This window comes from Anomaloglossus baeobatrachus, chromosome 10 (genome assembly GCF_048569485.1).
Source record: "Anomaloglossus baeobatrachus isolate aAnoBae1 chromosome 10, aAnoBae1.hap1, whole genome shotgun sequence".
NCBI lineage: Eukaryota > Metazoa > Chordata > Amphibia > Anura > Aromobatidae > Anomaloglossus > Anomaloglossus baeobatrachus.
The window spans coordinates 142,415,992-142,436,206 of record NC_134362.1 but is presented as its reverse complement, the minus strand read 5'-3'; the positions used below and the strand labels follow the sequence as shown (position 1 = coordinate 142,436,206).

General features: G+C 42.9%; 1 protein-coding gene across 1 annotated transcript in view; it reads left to right on the top strand.

Moving 5' to 3' along the window:
- The window catches only part of BCAR1 (BCAR1 scaffold protein, Cas family member), a 209,498-nt gene that overhangs the window by 183,366 nt on the left and 5,917 nt on the right, over positions 1-20,215 (top strand). The window contains exon 5 of the mRNA XM_075325703.1: positions 1,983-3,197. Within this exon, the coding sequence (XP_075181818.1) occupies positions 1,983-3,197 (1,215 nt within the window). The remainder of the gene's footprint in view (positions 1-1,982; positions 3,198-20,215) is intronic.

Genomic DNA, 20,215 nt, shown 5'->3' with positions numbered 1-20,215 from the left:
AGATGTTCGTCGTTCCTGCGGTTTCACACATAGCGATTTGTGATGCCGCAGAAACGACGAACAACCAGCGGCATGCACCACCAACGATATTATGAAAAGGAGCGACGTGTCAACAATCAACGATTTTTTATGTTTTTGCGATTGTTGATCGTCGCTCATAGGTGTCACACGCTGCGACGTTGCTAACAACGCCGGATGTGTGTTACTAACGACGTGACCCCGACGATATATCGTTAGCGATGTCGCAGCGTGTAAAGCACCCTTTAACCACGGACAGGACACAGATGGCAGTGTGCGTGGTCTGGGATTTATCATGGACCCATAGACTTGTAATACATGAAAAAACACAAATTCCAGCACTGGATGGATCGGACCCAAAGAAGTATTAAGACTTCACTCTTGTTTTTCCATTAAAATCGCAGCAAGGTCAGACACATACAACATCAGTCCATGAGGAAGGAAACCCACGCGTTTTGGTTAAGGCCTTATTCATAGTTACCAAGAATAAGGCCAAAGCCGAAACACGTTGGTTTCCTTCCTAATGTTGTATATGTCTGAGCTTGCTGCGATTTTAATGGAAAATTAAATGTGAAATTTTACATACGTCTTTGGGTCAGACACATACAACATCAGGAAGGAAACCTATGTGATGGTTACCAAGAATAAGGCCTGAGCTGAAACGCGTTGGATCCCTTCCTGATGTCGTATACTGTATGTCTGACCTTGCTGCAATTTTAATGGAAAAATAAAAGTGAAATTTTACATACGTCTTTGGGTCAGACATGTAATAATAATTTATTCATTTATATAGCGCTATTAAATCCACAGCGCTTTACATATATTGGCAACACTGTCACCATTGGGGCACAAAATCTAAATTCCCTATTGATATGCTTTTGGTTTGTGTGAGGAAGCCGGAGAACCCAGAGATAACCCACGCAAACACGGGGAGAACATACAAACTCCTTCCAGATGGTGTCCTTGGTGGGAATTGAACCCATGACCCCAGTGCTGCAAGACCGTAGTGCTACTCACTGAGCCACCACGCTGCCCGTATAGTTATGGTTACCATGAATAAGGCCTAAGCAGAAATGCGTTGGTTTTCTTCCTGATGTCATATATGTCTGACCTTGCTGCGATATTAATGGAAAAATAAAAGTGAAATTTTCCTTACATCTTTGGGTCAGACATATACGTCATCAGGAAGGAAACCAACGCCTTTTGGCTTAGGCCTTATTTATGGTTACCATGAATAAGGCCTAAGCCGAAACGCTTTGATTTCCCTCCTGATGTCGTATATGTCTGACCGTGCTGCTATTTTAATGGAAAAACAAAAGTGAAATTTTAAATGTCTTTCGGTCAGACATATACGACATCAGGAAGGAAACCAACACGTTTCCACTTTGGCCTTATTACTATGAATAAGGCCTAAGCCGAAACGCGTTAGTGTCCTTCCTTATGTCAGATATGCCTGACCTTGCTGTGATTTTAATGTAAAAATATAAGTGACGTTTTACATACTTCTTTGGGTCTGATCCTTCCAGTGCTTTTTCATAAACCAATACTACATATGAAATGAGCCACTTTGTAATATATCTGATTCTTTCTCCTCCTGGACTGATCTTCCATTCTCAATTCATTGGTAAAATCTGTATTCAGTGAAGACAGACTTTCACAATACTGAGATAGGAGATGACAGTTGGTGCTTGTAAGATTTCATGGAGTAGGAGGTGAGATGAAGGAGGGAGGAGCTAGAGGGAGACACAGATGTTTTACTGCAAGTTCTCCTGAGGTGACAGTTACACTATATACCATAGATTTAAAATGCAACTGCCATTTCAGGAGAACTTGCAGCAGAATGTCTCTATTTTCCCTCCTTGTCTATGAAATTGCTTGTTCAGATAAGTGTCATGCTACTTCTACTAGTTGGAAACTGTGGTATTTTTAGACTTGATTGTGACAGTGTCCATTTTCTTTTGCAGATTTATGATATACCACCCTCGGTAAGCAAGGATGTGCCAGATGGTCCTCAAAGAGAAGATACCTACGATTTCCCACCTGCTTTTTCCAATCAGAAAATGCAGCTTCCACCTAAGGCTCTCACACACATCCATGACCCAGAGCCATACATTCCTGAAGATATATACGATATTCCTCCTCCTCCTGCCATTAAGGGCAATGATTCCACCTTTTCCCAAGAGATATATGATGTTCCTCCAAGCTTAAGAAAGACTGCTGGACAGAACTTCAATGATGTATATGATGTCCCGAGAGAGTTCCATAGTGGGAAAGCTTCATTGGGGACAGAGGCGGATTACATATATGACGTTCCTCCTCAGGTAGACAGGGAGGTCAAAGCAGTTGAGGAATTAACTGGCAACTTCAAGAGGCTGTCTGCGTCAAGCACCGGTAGCACCAGGAGCAACATTTCCACCTCTTCACTTGATGTTATCCCAGTAAAGGAATCGTCAGTCGTGCCACCAAAGACACCAGGGAAGGAGCTAAATCTTGATTTAGAAGCAGCAATGGAGCTTTTGGTAAAACTACAGCATGGCGTCAATAGCTCAATCTCCTATCTTATGTCCTTCATTAGTAGCACTTGGAGAAGTCAAGAATACATGGAAGCCAATGTGCAGAGCATCCAGGCCGCAGCAGAGGGAGTCAAAAATACAGTTAAAGAATTGCTGGAATTTGCCAGGGGGGCAGTCGTAAATTCAGCCCAAGCATCTGACCGGACACTTCATGCCAAGCTAAGCAAACAACTACAGAAGATGGAAGATGTTTACCAACAACTGCTGAAGCATAGCCAAGCCTTGGACAGCTGTAACTGGGCCTTGAATGTTTTAGTTACAAACAAACCGGGTTCTTCAGATGACCTTGACCGCTTTGTCATGTATTCAAGGGGGATACCAGATGACACTAAACAGTTGGCTTCGTTTCTACATGGGAATGCCTCTTTACTCTTTAAAAGGACCAAGCAACAACATGCAGTGGGAGACTCTCAGTCTGGACAAGAAAATAGCAATTACTTGGCCAATAATAACAATAATTTATCTGCTGGGCATCCGGAAAAGGCCAGTATACAATCACGACCTCTGCCTTCCCCACCTAAATTTATAGCTGAAGAATCCCCCGATGGCCAGTATGAAAACAACGAGAGTGGCTGGATGGAAGATTATGACTATGTCCATTTACAGGTGAGACACTCAAGGATGTCAGGCTGTGCCTGTTCACTAGCCAGCTCACAATCCTTGGTATGAAATAGTTTTGATCCACATGTGATTCATGTTTTGTTCTAGTTTTTTCCTTGAATTTGGCTCCTGACCGTCACTTAAAAGGAAAAAGTTGATTGGGGTGCAAAAAGTTGAAGACATCTGATCTAGACAAACCGTGTGTTGCTATCAGAGCATTCAGGCAGCCACTCAACTCTCAGGGAAGATAAACCGCTATCAGAGCATTCAGGTGGCAGCTGTCTCTCAGGGAAGGTAAATCGCTATCAGAGCACTCAGGCAGCCACTCACTCTCAGGGAAGATAAACCGCTATCAGAGCATTCAGGTGGCAGCTGTCTCTCAGGGAAGATAAACTGCTATCAGAGCATTCAAGGAATCATGAATGGATAAGAAAGTCAGGTTTAACACTGCGCTAAAACCATGAAGCCAAACGATGTGATGAATTCTTTGCTATATTTTCTTTATTTAGGCCAAGTCTACGCGTTTCAAAGGCATGTCCGCCTTCTTCATCAGGACAAAGGAAAAAACAGCATGATACCAATTGCTACTTGGGGATACATATATATTGAAAAAGAGGCTCCACACCTACACAGGTGATGTCAGTCAGGGAGTAGCTGAACATAAATAAATAAAGCATAATAAATAAAGCACATTTTATTACATTTGTTTTTTTATTAAAGCAAAAATTTTTTTTCATTTATAGAAAAAAAAAAAAAAAAAAAAAATTTTTTTACAGACATATGCGTACACTCCTCTGTTTTAACCCCTTCCAATTCCTTTTTTTTTTTTTTTTTTTTTTTTTTCTTTCTGTTTCTTCCATTTTTTTCTCCACTGCTTTCTGTTATTCATACACGTGATGTTCAGCCACTCCCTGACTGACATCACCTGTGTAGGTGTGGAGCCTCTTTTTCAATATATATGTATCCCCAAGTAGCAATTGGTATCATGCTGTTTTTTCCTTTGTCCTGATGAAGAAGGCGGACATGCCTTTGAAACGCGTAGACTTGGCCTAAATAAAGAAAATATAGCAAAGAATTCATCACATCGTTTGGCTTCATGGTTTTAGCGCAGTGTTAGACCCGACTTTCTTATCCATTCATGATTCCCTGTTGCATCATCGGGGCTGCTGCTTGACCATTTTCTGCATACATAGGAGTTGTGCCTGTCACAACTTCCATAGGTGAGCACCTGTTTTCATTTTCTAAGCCTGCATTGTTTGCCAGATAAGACCCTATGTGCGCTTTTCTCTCCACAGCATTTTGATCAGAGCATTCAAGGAGCAGCTCACTCTCATGGAAGATAATCTGCTGTCAGAGCATTCAGGCAGCAGCTAATTCTCAGGGAAGATAGACCGCTATCAGAGCATTGAGGTGGCTGCTCATTCTCAGGGAAGATAGACCGCTATCAGAGCATTCAGGCAGCAGCTCACTCTCAGGGAAGATAATCTACTATCAGAGCATTCAGGCAGCAGCTCACTCTCAGGGAAGGTAAATCGCTATCAGAGCATTCAGGCAGCAGCTCACTCTCAGGGAAGATAAACCGTTATCAGAGCATTCAGGCAGCAGCTCACTCTCAGGGAAGATAAACCGCTATCAGAGCATTGAGGTGGCAGCTCATTCTCAGGGAAGATAGACCGCTATGAGAGCATTCAGGCAGCAGCTCACATTCAGGGAAGATAATCTGCTATCAGAGCATTCACGGAGTAGCTCACTCTCTTGGAAGATAATCCACTATCGGAGCATTCAGGGAGCAGCTCACTCTCAGGAAAGATAAACCTCTATCAGAGCATTCAGGCAGCAGCTCACTCTCAGGGAAGGTAAATCGCTATCAGAGCATTCAAGGAGCAGCTCTCTCTTAGGGAAGATAAACTGCTATTAGAGTGTACCGCCCAGGGCTATAGGGTACTCGGTCCATGGCCGTATGTATAAGGGGATGCTGTGTCACGGGTGTGCTGTGGCCGTTGCCCGGTTCCATGACCCTGGGGGTGCTTTTGAATAGGGAGATATGTACAGGGGATTTAAAAGAGTTTGTATATCGTGACGCCACTTGTGGGTTGCGGCAAAGTAGAGGGAGCCACCACTGCACAGTTTATGGCCGCTGGGGCTGGTGGTGATGGCAGCTGGGATGTTGGGCCCTCCGCAAGTAGGGCTAAGCCCGAGGGTGCAGATGATGGGGTGCGGCGTGGAAAGAACGGAGACCACACAATAGGAATGCAGTGCAACTTTGGTTTTTACTCACTGAGGTAGGCAGTGCTGGACGGCTGGTTCAGACCCCTGGTCCCTGTAGCCCCAATGCCGGTGTGGTACCCTGAAGGCTTCTTTGTCTGCACCTCTCTGTTACTTGTGTGGAACCCCATAGCTTGGACTGTCTGGGGGTCCCCTCCTGTTTGTTGTCAGGCTCTCATCCGTACGGCGGGCAGTGTGAATCCTGTTGGGTCGGTGTTCTGTTCCGGTCCCTGGCTCGTTATTGCTGGTGCCCTCGGATTCTTGGGTCAGTCAGGTCCGTGAAGGTTCCCTTCCTGTACAGGTATTTGTTAGGCTGCTTAGAGCATCTACCTAACCTTTGGCCCTGTGCCCCATCGGTGCTTTGGTTCCAGGGGTACCTCTTTGCACCCTCCCTGGCAACAACTCTCCTGTGCCCGTCAGGTCACCGTTACACGACCCCATTTTTAGACACATCTGTCTCCTTCTCTGGTCTCCACCAACTGACTACTGTCTGTCTCCTCCCCCCGGGGATGTTGGCTAGTGGACTGGATTGGCTCCACTCCTAGGTGGCCATCCATTGGGTACTCAACTAGTCAGTCATCCCTATCTGGGTGAGGGAACTGGGGATGTTATATGTGTAGAATCGTACTGGCATTGAGTTTTCAGGTCCATGGGGGTAGGCCCTGCATCGGTGACAGGATGCAGTAACTAGCGGTGCCCTAAAGGGTTCAGGGGCGCTACAAGAGCATTCAGGGTGCAGCTCACTCTCAGGGAAGATAAACCGCTATCAGAGCATTCAGGCAGCAGCTCATTCTCAGGGAAGGTAATCGCTATCAGAGCATTCAGGTGGCAGCTCTCTCTCTGGGGAAGATAATCCGCTATCAGAGCATTCAGGCAGCAGCTCACTCTCAGGGAAGATAATCCGCTGTCAGAGCATTCAGGGAGCAGCTCACTTCTCCTTACTTACAACACTTTCGGCACTCTCAGCTGATCAGGATGACAGCTATGTGAAGTCTAACATCTAACTACAGTGCTGGCCAAAAGTATTGGCACCCCTGCAATTCTGTCAGATAATACTCAGTTTCTTCATGAAAATGATTGCAATCACAAATTCTTTGGTATTATTATCTTCATTTAAATTGTCTTCAATGAAAAACAAAAAAAAAATATCATAAAGCCAAATTGGACATAATTCCACACCAAACATAAAAAAGTGGGTGGACAAAAGTATTGTCATTGTTTGAAAAATCATGTGATGCTTCTCTAATTTGTGTAATTAACAGCACCTGTAACTTACCTGTGGCACCTAACAGGTGTTGGCAATAACTAAATCACACTTGCAGCCAGTTGACATGGATTAAAGTTGACTCAACCTCTGTCCTGTGTCCTTGTGTGTACCACATTGAGCATGGAGAAAAGAAAGAAGACCAAAGAACTGTCTGAGGACTTGAGAATCCAAATTGTGAGGAAGCATGAGCAATTTCACGGCTACAAGTCCATCTCCAAAGACCTGAAAGTTCCTGTGTCTACGGTGCGCAGTGTTATCAAGAATTTTAAAGCCCATAGCACTGTGGCTAACCTCCCTAGATGTGGAAGGAAAAGAAAAATGACGAGAGATTTCAACGCAATTTTGTGCAGATGGTGGATAAAGAACCTCGATTAACATCCAAACAAGTTCAAGCTGCCCTGCAGTCCGATGGTACAACAGTGTCAACCCGTACTATCCGTCAGCGTCTGAATGAAAAGGGACTGTATGGATGGATACCCAGGAAGACCCCACTTCTTACCCCGAGACAGGGGGAAAAAAGCCAGGCTAGAGTTTGCTAAAACTTACTTGAAAAAGCCTAAAACGTTTTGGAAGAATGTTCTCTGGTCAGATGAGACAAAAGTAGAGCTTTTTGGGAAAAGCCATCAACATAGAGTTTATAGGGAAAAAAAAAGAGACATTCAAAGAAAAGAACACGGTCCCTACAGTCAAACATGGCGGAGGTTCCCTGATGTTTTGGGGTTGCTTTGCTGCCTCTGGCACTGGACTGCTTGACCGTGTGCATGGCATTAGGAAGTCTGAAGACTACCAACAAATTTTGCAGCATAATGTAGGGCCCAGTGTGAGAAAGCTGGGTCTTCCTCAGAGGTCATGGGTCTTCCAGGAGGACAATGACCCAAAACACACTTCGAAAAGCACTAGAAAGTGGTTTGATAGAAAGCACTGGAGACTACTAAAGTGGCCAGCAATGAGTCGAGAACTGAATCTCATAGAACACCTGTGGAGAGATCTCAAAATGGCAGTTTGAAGAAGGCACCTTCAAATCTTAGGGACCTGGAGCAGTTTGCCAAAGAAGAATGGTCTAAAATTCCAGCAGAGCATTGTTCGAAACTCATTGATGGTTACCAGAAGCGGTTGTTCGCAGTTATTTTGGCTAAAGGTTGTGCAACTAAGTATTAGGCTAAGGGTGCCAATACTTTTGTCTGGCCCATTTTTGGAGTTTTGTGTGAAATGATCAATAATTTGATTTTTGTTTCATTCTCTTTTGTGTTTTTTCATTGCAAGCAAAATAAATGAAGATAATAATACCAAAAAATTTGTGATTGCAATCATTTTCAAGAAGAAACTGAGTATGATCTGACAGAATTGCAGGGGTGCCAATACTTTTGGCCAGCACTGTACAGGTATGGTCACAATTCATTTTCAAGTTGGTTTGGAGCAGGTCTGCTTCAAAAACCACCAAAATAGCGCTCAGAAAACACTAAAAAACTTCCCCTTCACCTTTATGTAAAAAAAGACTTTCTGTCCATGCGTTTCAGCATCTTTTAACAGCTTCAGGTTTTCCAAATAGAAAAATGGTTAAAGGAAGTGAGCATATCATTCTTCAGTTGTTTTCCACTTGGAAGATGCTCCACAGTTTACAATAGAAGACAATGGGAAGGATAAAAAGATGCACTTTGAGCATTTTGTTAGCAAAATGGCCTTGGAAAAAGGTAAAAATGGGATTGTGGGGGTTTTTTTCGTTGTTTACCGGAATTAGTAAACATGTGGTTAACAAACCGTAAAAAGATACCTAAATGAACATGTTAAAAAAAATTGAAAAACGTTCTGTTAAATGACTAAAAAAGGCTAAAAAGTTATGCCTCAGGTTTACAAAACTTTTGAGACGGGAAATTTCTGAAGCATCTTCCACTTGATAAATGGATGTTTTCGGGTGTCTGAAGGAGACGCAGTGTGCTCATACGTTAACACATTATTGTTACGGCACCAAATAGATAAGAAAAAAAATGCAGGATGAAAGTGTTTTCAGGTCTCCTCAGGTGACCCTCTTCTATTACACACCCCAAGGGTGATGGGATATGAGACACAATCTCTTCATTTCAGTCCACAATTTACAAAAGAAATACATGGAGTCTAATCTTCCCCAGGCTCCTGAGATCAAAGGTCGGTAAGACGTTGGCTTAGAAATGGCTTAGAAGTGAGAAAATGTCCTTGCTGCCGCGAGTGACTAATCAAAGATATTTTCTAACCTGCTCTAGAAAATACAAGTCATGTACAGAGATGACAATGTCCAGTCCTTCACTAGTACCTTCTGATCCAGCCATGAAGATTTCGTGCTTGACTTGAAACCCATACTCTAGTGCAAGAAACTAGTATCTAGAAGTGCAGGAGCCGCGCAGTAGTCATCAGAATAGAACAGTGTTCCCCAATTCCAGTCCTCCGTGTCCTCAAAAGCCACAAACAAATAAGGTTTTCAGGATTTCCTCAGTATAATTCCAACACCTGTGCAATACCAAGGAAATCTTGAAAACATGATCTGTTGGTGTCTCTTGAGGACTGGTCCAGAGAGTGATTCCTTGTGTCTCGAGTCTGTGAATCCAAAAGGGTCACCCCCTGACTTTGCCTCTGATTCTATGATTCCACATGTGCCATCAAGATCCATGAATGTGATTGGTCCCCTAGGAAGACATGGTGGACTATATTTAGGAATTGTTATCTATGCAATCCCCTAATATGCTGGTGCAGGTTCAGGAGAAGGTGAACCAACTCTTTAATTGATGAGTGGATGAGGATATGAGAACATCGTGGCATCCATCTCTATAAATGATGGGAGACTTTCTCTCATCCCTGGCAGTAAAGTTTAATTAATCTAGACTTTAATTATTTCAATCGTTCTGCAAACTCACGCACATCAATAAAGTAGCGGAGGCTTTCGTGCCATCTGGCGATAGCTGCAGACATCGTCTTGAAATGCTGCGTCTGCTAAAAATCAGTGTATCCTGTTGGGTTGGCAGGGAGGCTGTTTATTTAATGATATTTACATTTTGCCGTTAAAGGTCTGTCACTGTAAAACACTGAATAATATCGCCATATTGAGCAAGGTGTGCGCAGCTGTTGTGAAAAATGCCTTAAAGGGGACACGTACCTCTACTCATCGGCTAAATAAGCTTCTTGAGTTTTTAATCCCTTTCACTCAGTGACTCTAAAGTGTAATAATTGTTTTACTTTTGATTTCATAAATGAATAGTACACATGAAAATAACAAACCTTTGTCTGCCAGGACTGGTCATTCATTCTCAAAATTCTCAGTTCATGAGTGAATTCTATCTGTAGTGAAGACAAAAATGTTACATTTCTGAGATAGTAGATGATGGTTAATGCTTATTAGGTTCGATGGAGGAGGGTGGCGCTCTGCCTCTGAATCCTCCCTCTGCCTCTAGCTCCTCCCCCTGCCTCCAACTCTTCCCTCTGCCTCAAGGTCCTCCCTCTGCCCCTAGCTCTTCCCTCTGCCCCTAGCTCTTCCCTCTGCCTCTAGCTCTTCCCTCTGCCTCTAGCGCTTCCCTCTGCCTCTAGCTCCTCCCTCTGTCTCTAGCTCCTCCCTCTGCCTCTAGGTCCTTCCTTTTCATCTGGGTCTTCCCTCTACCTCTAGCTCCTTCCTCTGCCTCCAGTTCCTTCCTCTGCCTCTAGCTCTTCCCTCTGCCCCTAGCTCTTCCCTCTGCCTCTAGCTCCTCCCTCTAACTCTAACTTCTCTCTCTGCCTCTAGCTCCTCACTCTGCTTCTAGATCCTCCCCCTGACTCTAGCTCCTCCCTCTGCCCCTAGCTCTTCCCTCTGCCTCTAGTTCCTCCCTCTTCCTCTAGCTCTTCCCTCTGCCTCTAGCTCCTTCCTCTGCCTCTAGCTTTTCTCTCTTACTCTAGCTCCTCCCTCTGCCTCTAGATCTTCCCTTCTGCCTCTAGCTCTTCCCTCTGCCTCTAGCGCCTTCCTCTGACTCTAGCTTCTCTTTCTGACTCTAGCTCTTCCCACTGCCTCTAGCTCCTTCCTCTGCCTCTAGCTCTTCCCTCTGCCTCTAGCTCCTTCCTCTGACTCTAGCTTCTCTCTCTGACTCTATCTCTTCCCTCTGCCTCTAGATCTTCCCTCTGCCTCTAGGTCCTTCTTCTGCCTCTAGCTCCTTCCTCTGCCTCTTGTTCCTTCCTCTGCCTCTAGCTCTTCCCTCTGCCACCTTGCTTTTTCCTCTGCCTCTAGCTCCCAAAAAAGAGTAGCGCTTTTGTTGCCATTTTCTGAGACCCGTAGTGTTCTTATTTTTCGGGATCTGAGGCTCAGTGATGACTTACCTTTTGCATCTCGAGCTGACATTTTTAATTATTCCATTCTTGTGCGCCTGCTACGTTTTGATCTCCTGTTATTGCATTTTAAAATTTTTATGTGACAACCAAAAAATGTAATTTTGGCATTTGGAAATTTTTTAGCGCTACTTCATGTACCGATCAGATTGATTTTATATTTTGATAGATCAGGAAATTCTGAAAGCGACGATTCCAAATATGTGAATAATGTGAATTCATTTGTATTGTTTTATTTTCAATGGGGTGAATGGGGGATGATTTGAACTTTTGTTTTTTTTATTTTGTCATATTTTTAAAAACTTTTTTTTTACATTTTTTATTTTACTAGGTCCCCTAGGGGACTATAGGGATCAGCAGTCTGATCGCCTGTTCATTTTTGCTGATCATAGCTGCACAGCTCTGATCAGCAGAAATGCAGTGTTCCTGTTAGAGCCACTGCTCTGTCGGCTCTTACCGGAAGTACATGATGATAGCAACAAGGGTCATCACATGACCTGTCGCTACCATGGCAACCATTGGCTTTCCATGATTGCGTCACAGGGCTTTTGATGGTGGCGGGGAACGGTGGAATCCTCACCACAGCTATTTAAATCACCCTGTCATATTTTGACAGTGCAATCTTAGTGGCAAGTGGGTGGATTGCGGATCCTCCTGCGCCTGTTAGCCCCACATGTCTGCTGTTCAAATCAGCAGACATGTGCAGGGTTCATTGCCGTCTCAATACAGCAGTCAGCGGTGATTACCAGTACGTCATCGGTTGTGAAGGGGTTAAGTTAACTCCAGCAGTGAGTGATGAATCTTAAAGAAGTTTTTTTAATTTAAATAATTTAGTCATTGTGCAACTTTTTCATTATTTAATTTATGCCTTCTTTGTCTAGTTTTGGTATTTTTTACCTATTTTTGATTTCCAACAATTTCTTCTGTTAATTTGTGCCTTTGCTGAAGTCTATTTTCTATGTATTTTCCTTTTTTTTATGCTCGCCAGTCCAGTCCCATTACCCCTAGAGTGATTTTATGAATGTCTGGAATTTTTGCTCACACTTTGTGACATTTTAGAGGAACTTTTAATTTTGGTATAAGACTAAAAGTGATTTTGATTTTGTGCAAAATTCAGAAACAGCGTGTACTATTTGAAGAATTTAGCACAAACACATCATTGAATACCACAAGGCAAATGAAAGCGAATTAAATTAAAAAAATAAATAAATAAAACGCAAATGGTAAATCTGATCCTGTGTATATCAAAATTTTTATAAGATATTGACAAATTGTCAGAGAAAGCAAATACGGTACTCTTTTAACATTTTGAGCCCGAAAACATCCCTGATCAAGTTGCTACTGATGACTAGGCAGAACCCTCACTATTAGTGATGGCAAGCTGACAAAGTTTTTTACATTTACCTTTGTGACCCTGAATCGTCAAGACCCGCTAATAATGAGTTCTGAAAAGTGCTATGGCGCCTTACAGAACCTCGCCATAAATTTTACTTTAGTCAAGAACTGGAAAATTGACGTTAATATGAGCCACCTAGCCAATCTCAGATTTATTGACCCCTATTGGTATCGAAAATGAAAAATCAAGTGACCACTGCAGCCCATCAGTGGTTTCAGCTGAGGCAGTGACTGCAGCGGCCACATGAAGAAGGAACAGATCAGTCGTGCTGGAGGGTGGGAAAATCAAGTGGTCGGTAATGGGAATTTTTGTCACAGGAGATGAAATGATTACACATGGGCTCTTAGACTGACCCTCAAAGTATAGACCCTGCGCTGTTCCATAACTCAGAGGTACTCTTGATGGTAGCAACGTGTGAGCCTCCAGCATGACCCTGACTCCTGTCCCAGCCCTAATCTTACTCCCCCTCTCCCCTACACTAGGGACAGGTCGGAAACACAGTAACAAAAACTCACAAAAACAACACGGACAAGGGAGAATGAAAACTCGCACACACACACTCAAACACAAAGGAGAAGCAATATGTGTACCGGGGAATAAATAACAAAAGGAAGTAAACGCACAACAGGGGAACTTCCACACCAGTCAAAATAGGAACTACAGGTCACCAAGAACTGGATCACCACATAGACTGGAATTGCTGGAGCTATGCTAAAGCTATTATCGGCTCCAAGAAACAGACTCCCATTCCTTTAATAGTAGGAAGGAGACGGCTGTGGGTGGTAGTCAGCAATCTGAGGTCCCAAGAGCTGCACACTAATCCACAGGAATTAACTCCTGCAGGACTGGGGAGAAATGGAAATAAATTGGCTAATGCCCAGCTCTGGCTGAGCAACTTGAAGATATCAGGTTGACTGTCAGACTCTATAATCTGAACAGTCTGACAGCGTCGTGGCCCCCCGCGAGTGTGGAGCTCAGCACCGTATGACAATTTTTTAGAACATTCCCTACTCTCTTTTTTAAAGTCCCAGAGAACCTCTTCAAGTGACAGGATGTGAATGATCTAAAGAATGGGACTATGGCCACATGAAAGGCTGGGCACATTCACCACCAGTCAGCCTACTTGTCTGATAAAGCTGGTGTATTTCTCACAGCAAAGACAATGGAGCAGCGCCCCCCCCCTTTTCCTTTCCATTCCACAACATCTGAAGATTGGGTTAACTTTGGGGCATTACACATCCATGAAGTGGGAACAACTGTATCATTGATGGCACTTGGTCACAGTGAGCCGGTTGTGCCGCTCCCCGCCTTTGATATGTGAGATCACTCTACAAATGTCTGTAGTGTAAAGGGAATGACATGTGGTAAAAAAGAGATCTAATCCCCATACATGAGCAGAGATACGAGCTCTACGTCTATGGGGAATAGGAAGGCTGGGAAACTCCAGACCCTGCCATCCCAACACAGGGGTAACCCCCTTACAAGTGTACAAACTGTACATACACTTTTTTTTTTGCACTTTTTCTAATCCTAAACAATGTGCAGCCATGATGTCACAACGTAAGGACAATATAAGGTTTGTTATAAGAATTATTAAAGGCTCATTAAAAAGGTGACAAGTAATATGGCTGCATCCGCTGATTACTTTTGCAAAAAAAAAAATGCTGCCCAACAAAACTGAACAATGGCATTTTCTCTGCACTTAACATGAACAGAATTATCAAACTTTGGTAACAGCAGATTTTACTAAACCATTTCACGTCTTTTTTAAGGCGCATGTCTTCCATGTGATCAATGTCTTGGTGCCATCTGGTGTTCATTTACGGCAGGACGCCTGGTAGTGCATGTTCTGTTTGGTGTCTGTACAGTATACAAGTTCTTCTCAATAAATTAGAATATCATCAAAAAGTTAATTTATTTCAGCAATTCAATACAAAAAGGGAAATTAATGTATGATATAAAGTCATTACACACAGAAGGATCTATTCCTATATATTACATAGAGTCATTACAAACAGAGGGATCTATTCCTGTATATTACATAGAGTCATTACACACAAAGTGATCTATTCCTATATATTATATAGAGTCATTACACACAGAGGGATCTACTCCTACATATTATATAGAGTCATTACACACAGAGGGATCTATTTCTATATATTATATAGAGTCATTACACACAGAGGGATCTATTCCTATATATTATGTATATAGAGTCATTAAACACAGTGTAATTAAATTTCAAGTGTTTATTTCTGTTAATGTTGATGATTGTGGCTTAGAGCCAATGAAAACCCAAAAGTCATTATCTCAGAAAATTAGAAGATTGTATAAGACCAACTGAAAAATGATTTTACACTCACAAATATTGGCATCTACTGAAAAGTCTGTACAGTAAATGCCTCAATACTTGGTCGGGGCTCCCTTTATATGAATTACTGCATCAATGTGACGTGGCATGGAGGTGATCAGCCTGTGGCACTGCTGAGGTTTTATGGAAACCAAGGTTGCTTTGATAGCAGCCTTCAGCTCATCTACATTGTTGGGTCTGGTGTCTCTCATCTTTCTCTTGACAATACTCCATAGATTCTCTATGGGATTTAGGTCAGGCGAGTTTGCTGACCAATCAAGCACAGTAATACTGTGATTATTAAACCAGGTATTGGTACTTTTGTCAGTGTGGACAGGTGCCAAGTTCTGCTGGAAAATTAAATTTCCATCTTCAAAAAGCTTGTTGGCAGAGGGAAGCATGAAGTGCTCTAAAATCTCCTGGTAGATGAGTGCACTGACTTTGGTCTTGATAAAACACTGTGGACCTACACCAGCAGATGACATGGCTCCCCAAACCATCATTGATTGTGGAAACTTCACACTAGACCTCAAGCAGCTTGGATTGTGGCCTCTCCACTCTTCCTCCAGACTCTAGGATCTTGATTTCCAAATTAAATGTAAAATTTACTTTCATCTGAAAACAATACCTTGGACTACTGAGCAACAGTCCAGTTCTTTTTCTCCTTGGCCCAGGTAAGACGCTTCTGGCATTATCTATTGGTCGTGAGGGGCTTGACACAAGGAATGCGACACTTGTAGCCCATGTCCTGGATACGTCTGTCTGTGGTGGCTCTTGAAGCACTGACTCCAGCAGCAGTCCACTCCTTGTGAATCTAACCCACATTTTTGAATGGTCTTTTCTTAACAATTCTATCAAGGCTGCGGTTATCCCGGTGCTCGTGCACCTTTTTCTACCACACTTTTTCCTGACACTCAACTTTCCTTTAATATGCTTGGATACAGCACTCTGTGAACAGCCAGCTTCTTTAGCAATGATCTTTTGGGGTTTACCCTCCTTGTGGAGTGTGTCAATGACTCCCTTCTAGACATCTGTCTTGTCAGCAATCTTCCCCATAATTGTGTAGCCTACTGAACCAGACTAAGGGACCATTTTAAACTTTTAGGAAGCCTTTGCAGGTGTTTTGTGGTAATTATTCTAATTTTTTTTTTAGGTAATTACTTTTAGGTTTTCATTGGTTGTAAGCAATAATTATCAATATTAACATAAAAAAAGACTTGAAATAGATCCCTCTGTGTGTAATGACTCTATATAACGTGTTTCTCTTTTTGTATTGAATTACTGAAGTAAATTAACTTTTTCATGATATTCTAAATTATTGATATGTATTTGTACAATGTCTATAACACATACAGTATCAGAGATATCTCCATTCCTGGCTGTTTATCCACTAAGGCAGGCTTTGCACGTTGCGACATCGCAAGCCGATGCTGCGATGTCGCACGCGATAGTCCCCGCCCCCGTCGCAGGTACGATATTGTGTGATAGCTGGTGTAGCGAAAATTATCGCTACGCCAGCTTCACATGCACTCACCTGCCCTGCGACCGTCGCTCTGGCCGGCGACCCGCCTCCTTCCTAAGGGGGCGGGTCGTGCGGCGTCATAGTGACGTCACACGGCAGGCGGCCAATAGCGGCGGAGGGGCGGAGATGAGCAGGATGTAAACATCCCGCCCACCTCCTTCCTTCCGCATTGTGGCCGGCGGCAGGTAAGGAGATGTTCCTTGCTCCTGCGGCTTTACACACAGCGATGTGTGCTGCCGCAGGAACGAGGAACAACATTGTACCTGTCGCGGCACCGGCATTATGGAAATGTCAGAGGCTGCAACGATGATACGATAACGACGCTTTTGCGCTCGTTCATCGTATCATCTAGGATTTACACACTACGACATCGCAAGTGACGCCGGATGTGCGTCACTTTCGATTTGACCCCACCGATATCGCACCTGCGATGTCGTAGTGTGCAAAGCAGCCCTTACAGAGTGACCCTCAGGTCAGGTTTTAAGGCTCATTCAGAAGTCAGTGATTTTTTTCGTAAGCAAAAAAATATACTAAGTGTCATGAGTGATTTTTTTTATCAGATTTTATTAATAATAATAATTATAATAATAAGATTAAGATTTTCATCTTATTTGGTTAGTGGCAGGTTTTATCATCATAGTTTCATAAATATTCTTAATGATGGAGGTTTCTGAACCTTCTCCTGTGTGGCGTCCTAGTCCCATCTGAGTATTCTCACAAACTCATGGACTTGCGTTGAAGAGGTCGATCCAAGACTCGGATCAAAATAAGATTTGTCTCCATATTTTTGTTCCACAAAAATACACAAACGTGTGAACAACCCCATTGACTATAAAAGGTACAAGTTTTATCCATGAAAACCACATATAGCAATTGTACGAGAAAATCATGTTTGAATGAGGCCTCAGTGATCCTAGAACTGTTTATAAAATACCTGCCCCAAACTTACAAAAAAAGACAGAATACAGTTCAATGGAAAGAAAAATACAATTATTATTGATCTTAGGATTAGCAAAAGTGATTTTAGTTCATAAATGAAGAGCAAAAAAAAAAAGTTTGGTATTGGCTTAAAGGGAATCTGTCAGAAGGTTTTTGCTATGTAATCTGATGGTAGCATGATGTAGGGACAGTGACCTTGATTCAGAAAATGTGTCTCTTAGTTTACTGGGTGCAACAGTAATGACAGAATCACTGTTTTATCTGCTGCAGATCTAGCAGAGCTCAGAATGCTTAGCTTTGTATAACCCCGCCCACAACACTGATTGGCAGCTTCCTGTGTGCACTGTGGTGGGGTGTTGTTATAACAGGAGGCACGAGACAATTAGTTATGAAGTGATAATCTCTTGCTGATAAAATACTGATTGTATTAAAACAGAAAAACGCAGTCAAAGGTAAACTATCACGTACACTATTCACCCAGAACCACGAGCAGTTTTGGGTACATATTGCTGATCCCTGCGTAACCGTCCCTATATACACGAGCATAGATAAAGGGATCTTTAAAAAAAGCATTTCTAAAGCTCGTGGTTTTGGGTGCCTATTGGACCTGACAGGTTCCCTTTAAGAAAGTGACACATCGCTGGAATTCGGGTCTATACTCCTACATCCTGCTCTCAGATTACATACCAAGAACTTGCTGACAGATCCCCTTTAATCATAGTGACCAATGAAATTAGGCTTTTGGTCATTTAGCTCCACCAAAAAAGTCACACTAAATAATGGCAGTAAAAAACCTTCCCTAAAATCTGGTTAGATGATCACGGTACTATTGGGGGCTCCCATTCCTCCATATTGAAAGTGTTATAACGAGACCAAGCATGCTGGTAGTTGCAGTAGTGCGATATCTGGTTCAGGATGGAGATGGCCGCTGTAGAGGACAGTTTTATGTCTCATAAATACCCACCTGCTTGTAGGATTCCCATATGGTCCTGAATGCTCATGAAATATAAGGCTGCATACCCCATGACCATACTCTTACCTGAAGCAGCGGCTGTGACTCAATGCAGTATTAGTGCCCTTGTTTTCACACCTTATCTAATACCATGCAAAAATGCATTTGTTCACATGCTTCTCACACCCGAGTCAATGCAATAATCGAAAATAATCACAAAGGAAAAGTAGAGTAAAGTAACCAGATCCCACTCATGGCTGCTCCTTCATCCTCTGTTCTCATGGATCCTTTACAAAGGAACCTAAAGAACAAAGAACAGCCAGAAAAGTGAGTGCGGATATCATTTAATTATTATTATTACAAGTCATAACCCTGATCAGATTTCTGTTAAGAGATGTCTAAGTCTCAGCCATTGGGAAAAACATGGCCAACATTACAAGGTTTCCTTAAATTTTTTTGTAAGTGGATTTTTCATTTTGTAAAGAAGATTGTACCATTTCCCTGACCGCAAGTGGAGGTCTTGTAAAGTCACACCACTTATTAAGGTGGAATGAATATGCTTTTATTTATACTAAACTGCAAAATTCCTTTAAAAATTAAAGGGATTGTTTCATGGACACGACCCCTGTTCATGTGCCCTATTAAGGAACACAGAGGAAGGAGGTCCTGCTCGGAGCCACCTCCATGGGCTACTATGGAGATCCCTTCTGTAAGAGCGCCTCCCCATCTGTCGGTCTTATGTTTTTGGTGTTTTCTGCACTTTTGTAAAAGTATTGACATAAAATACAATTATTCGTGAAGTTAGACACGATATCACTGATATTGTGGTCTCCATTCTATATCCCAAAAGTGTCCACCCAGCCATGATACTGTCACTCATCAGGACAAGTTTGCAAGGCTCCATAGTCCAGTGGTGGTGGCTTTACACCACTCCATCTTACGCTCGGTATTGTGCTTGGTTATGTACGGCTCGGCATTGTACTTGGTAATGTAAGGCTCCCATCCAACTGCTTGGCCTTGGAAATCCATGCCATGAAGCTCCCAACGGATGCAGTAGTTGTGTTGATGTTAATGCCAGAGGAGGTCTGGACTCTGCAGTTATAGGGTCAGCAGAGGTTGACAACACATGCGGGCGAATCTTCGAACCACCTTTGGCTATTAGAGGCAGATGATGGCTGAATAACTCAGTTGTCAAGTGCCAGAAAGATGCAAGTTCAACTTGCGAGCCAGCATCAAAGGCAGGGAAATGACCGATGATTTACATGTAGGTCTGCGGTCACGAAGGGGTTAAATACATTCATAAACCTATTTTTCGGTCCATGTCTGAAACGGATGCCAGTTAATGGGATGTTGTTGCCTATTTATCTTGACTCTACCAGTGTAGATTATGGGGTTTCATAGCTTTAGGGCTGTGTGCTGTTAGTATTTAGTGAGTTTTTGATGCTGCATATTTTTACTGTATAAATAGCGCAGTGTCTTCCGGTTCCAGCAAGGTGGATGCAAATTAAGTTTTGTCAAAGCCAAATACTAGGAAGTATCAAAAATAAAGCAGCTTTATGACACACCAAAAAAATGCAATAAAAATGCATGTAAAAACCCCCACAAGTAACCTAATTTACCTAGTAGGTGCAGAAATGCTGCAGAAAATCTGCAATATCAAAAACTCATCAAAAGTTCATGATGGAAACGTAGCTTTAAGGGGAGAGCAGACAGAATCCATTAGGCCTCTCTCACACATCCGTGAAAAACCATGCACGTTTTTCACAGACGTGTCAGAGGTGCGTTTTGCCCTCCGTGACCCGTGTTTATGGGCTACGTGTGTTCTCCGTGTGTTATCTGTGATAACACACGGAGAACGGGAACTTTCTGCTCACGTGTCACTGGCGTCGCTGTCCGTGGTGCTGATCTTCAGTCTCCGGTCCTGCCGACTCCCCGCTGCTGCTGCTTCCGGCCGCAGTGAAGTGAATATTCAATGAGCATAATGAGCGGTTGTCGGAAGCAAGTGACAGCAGC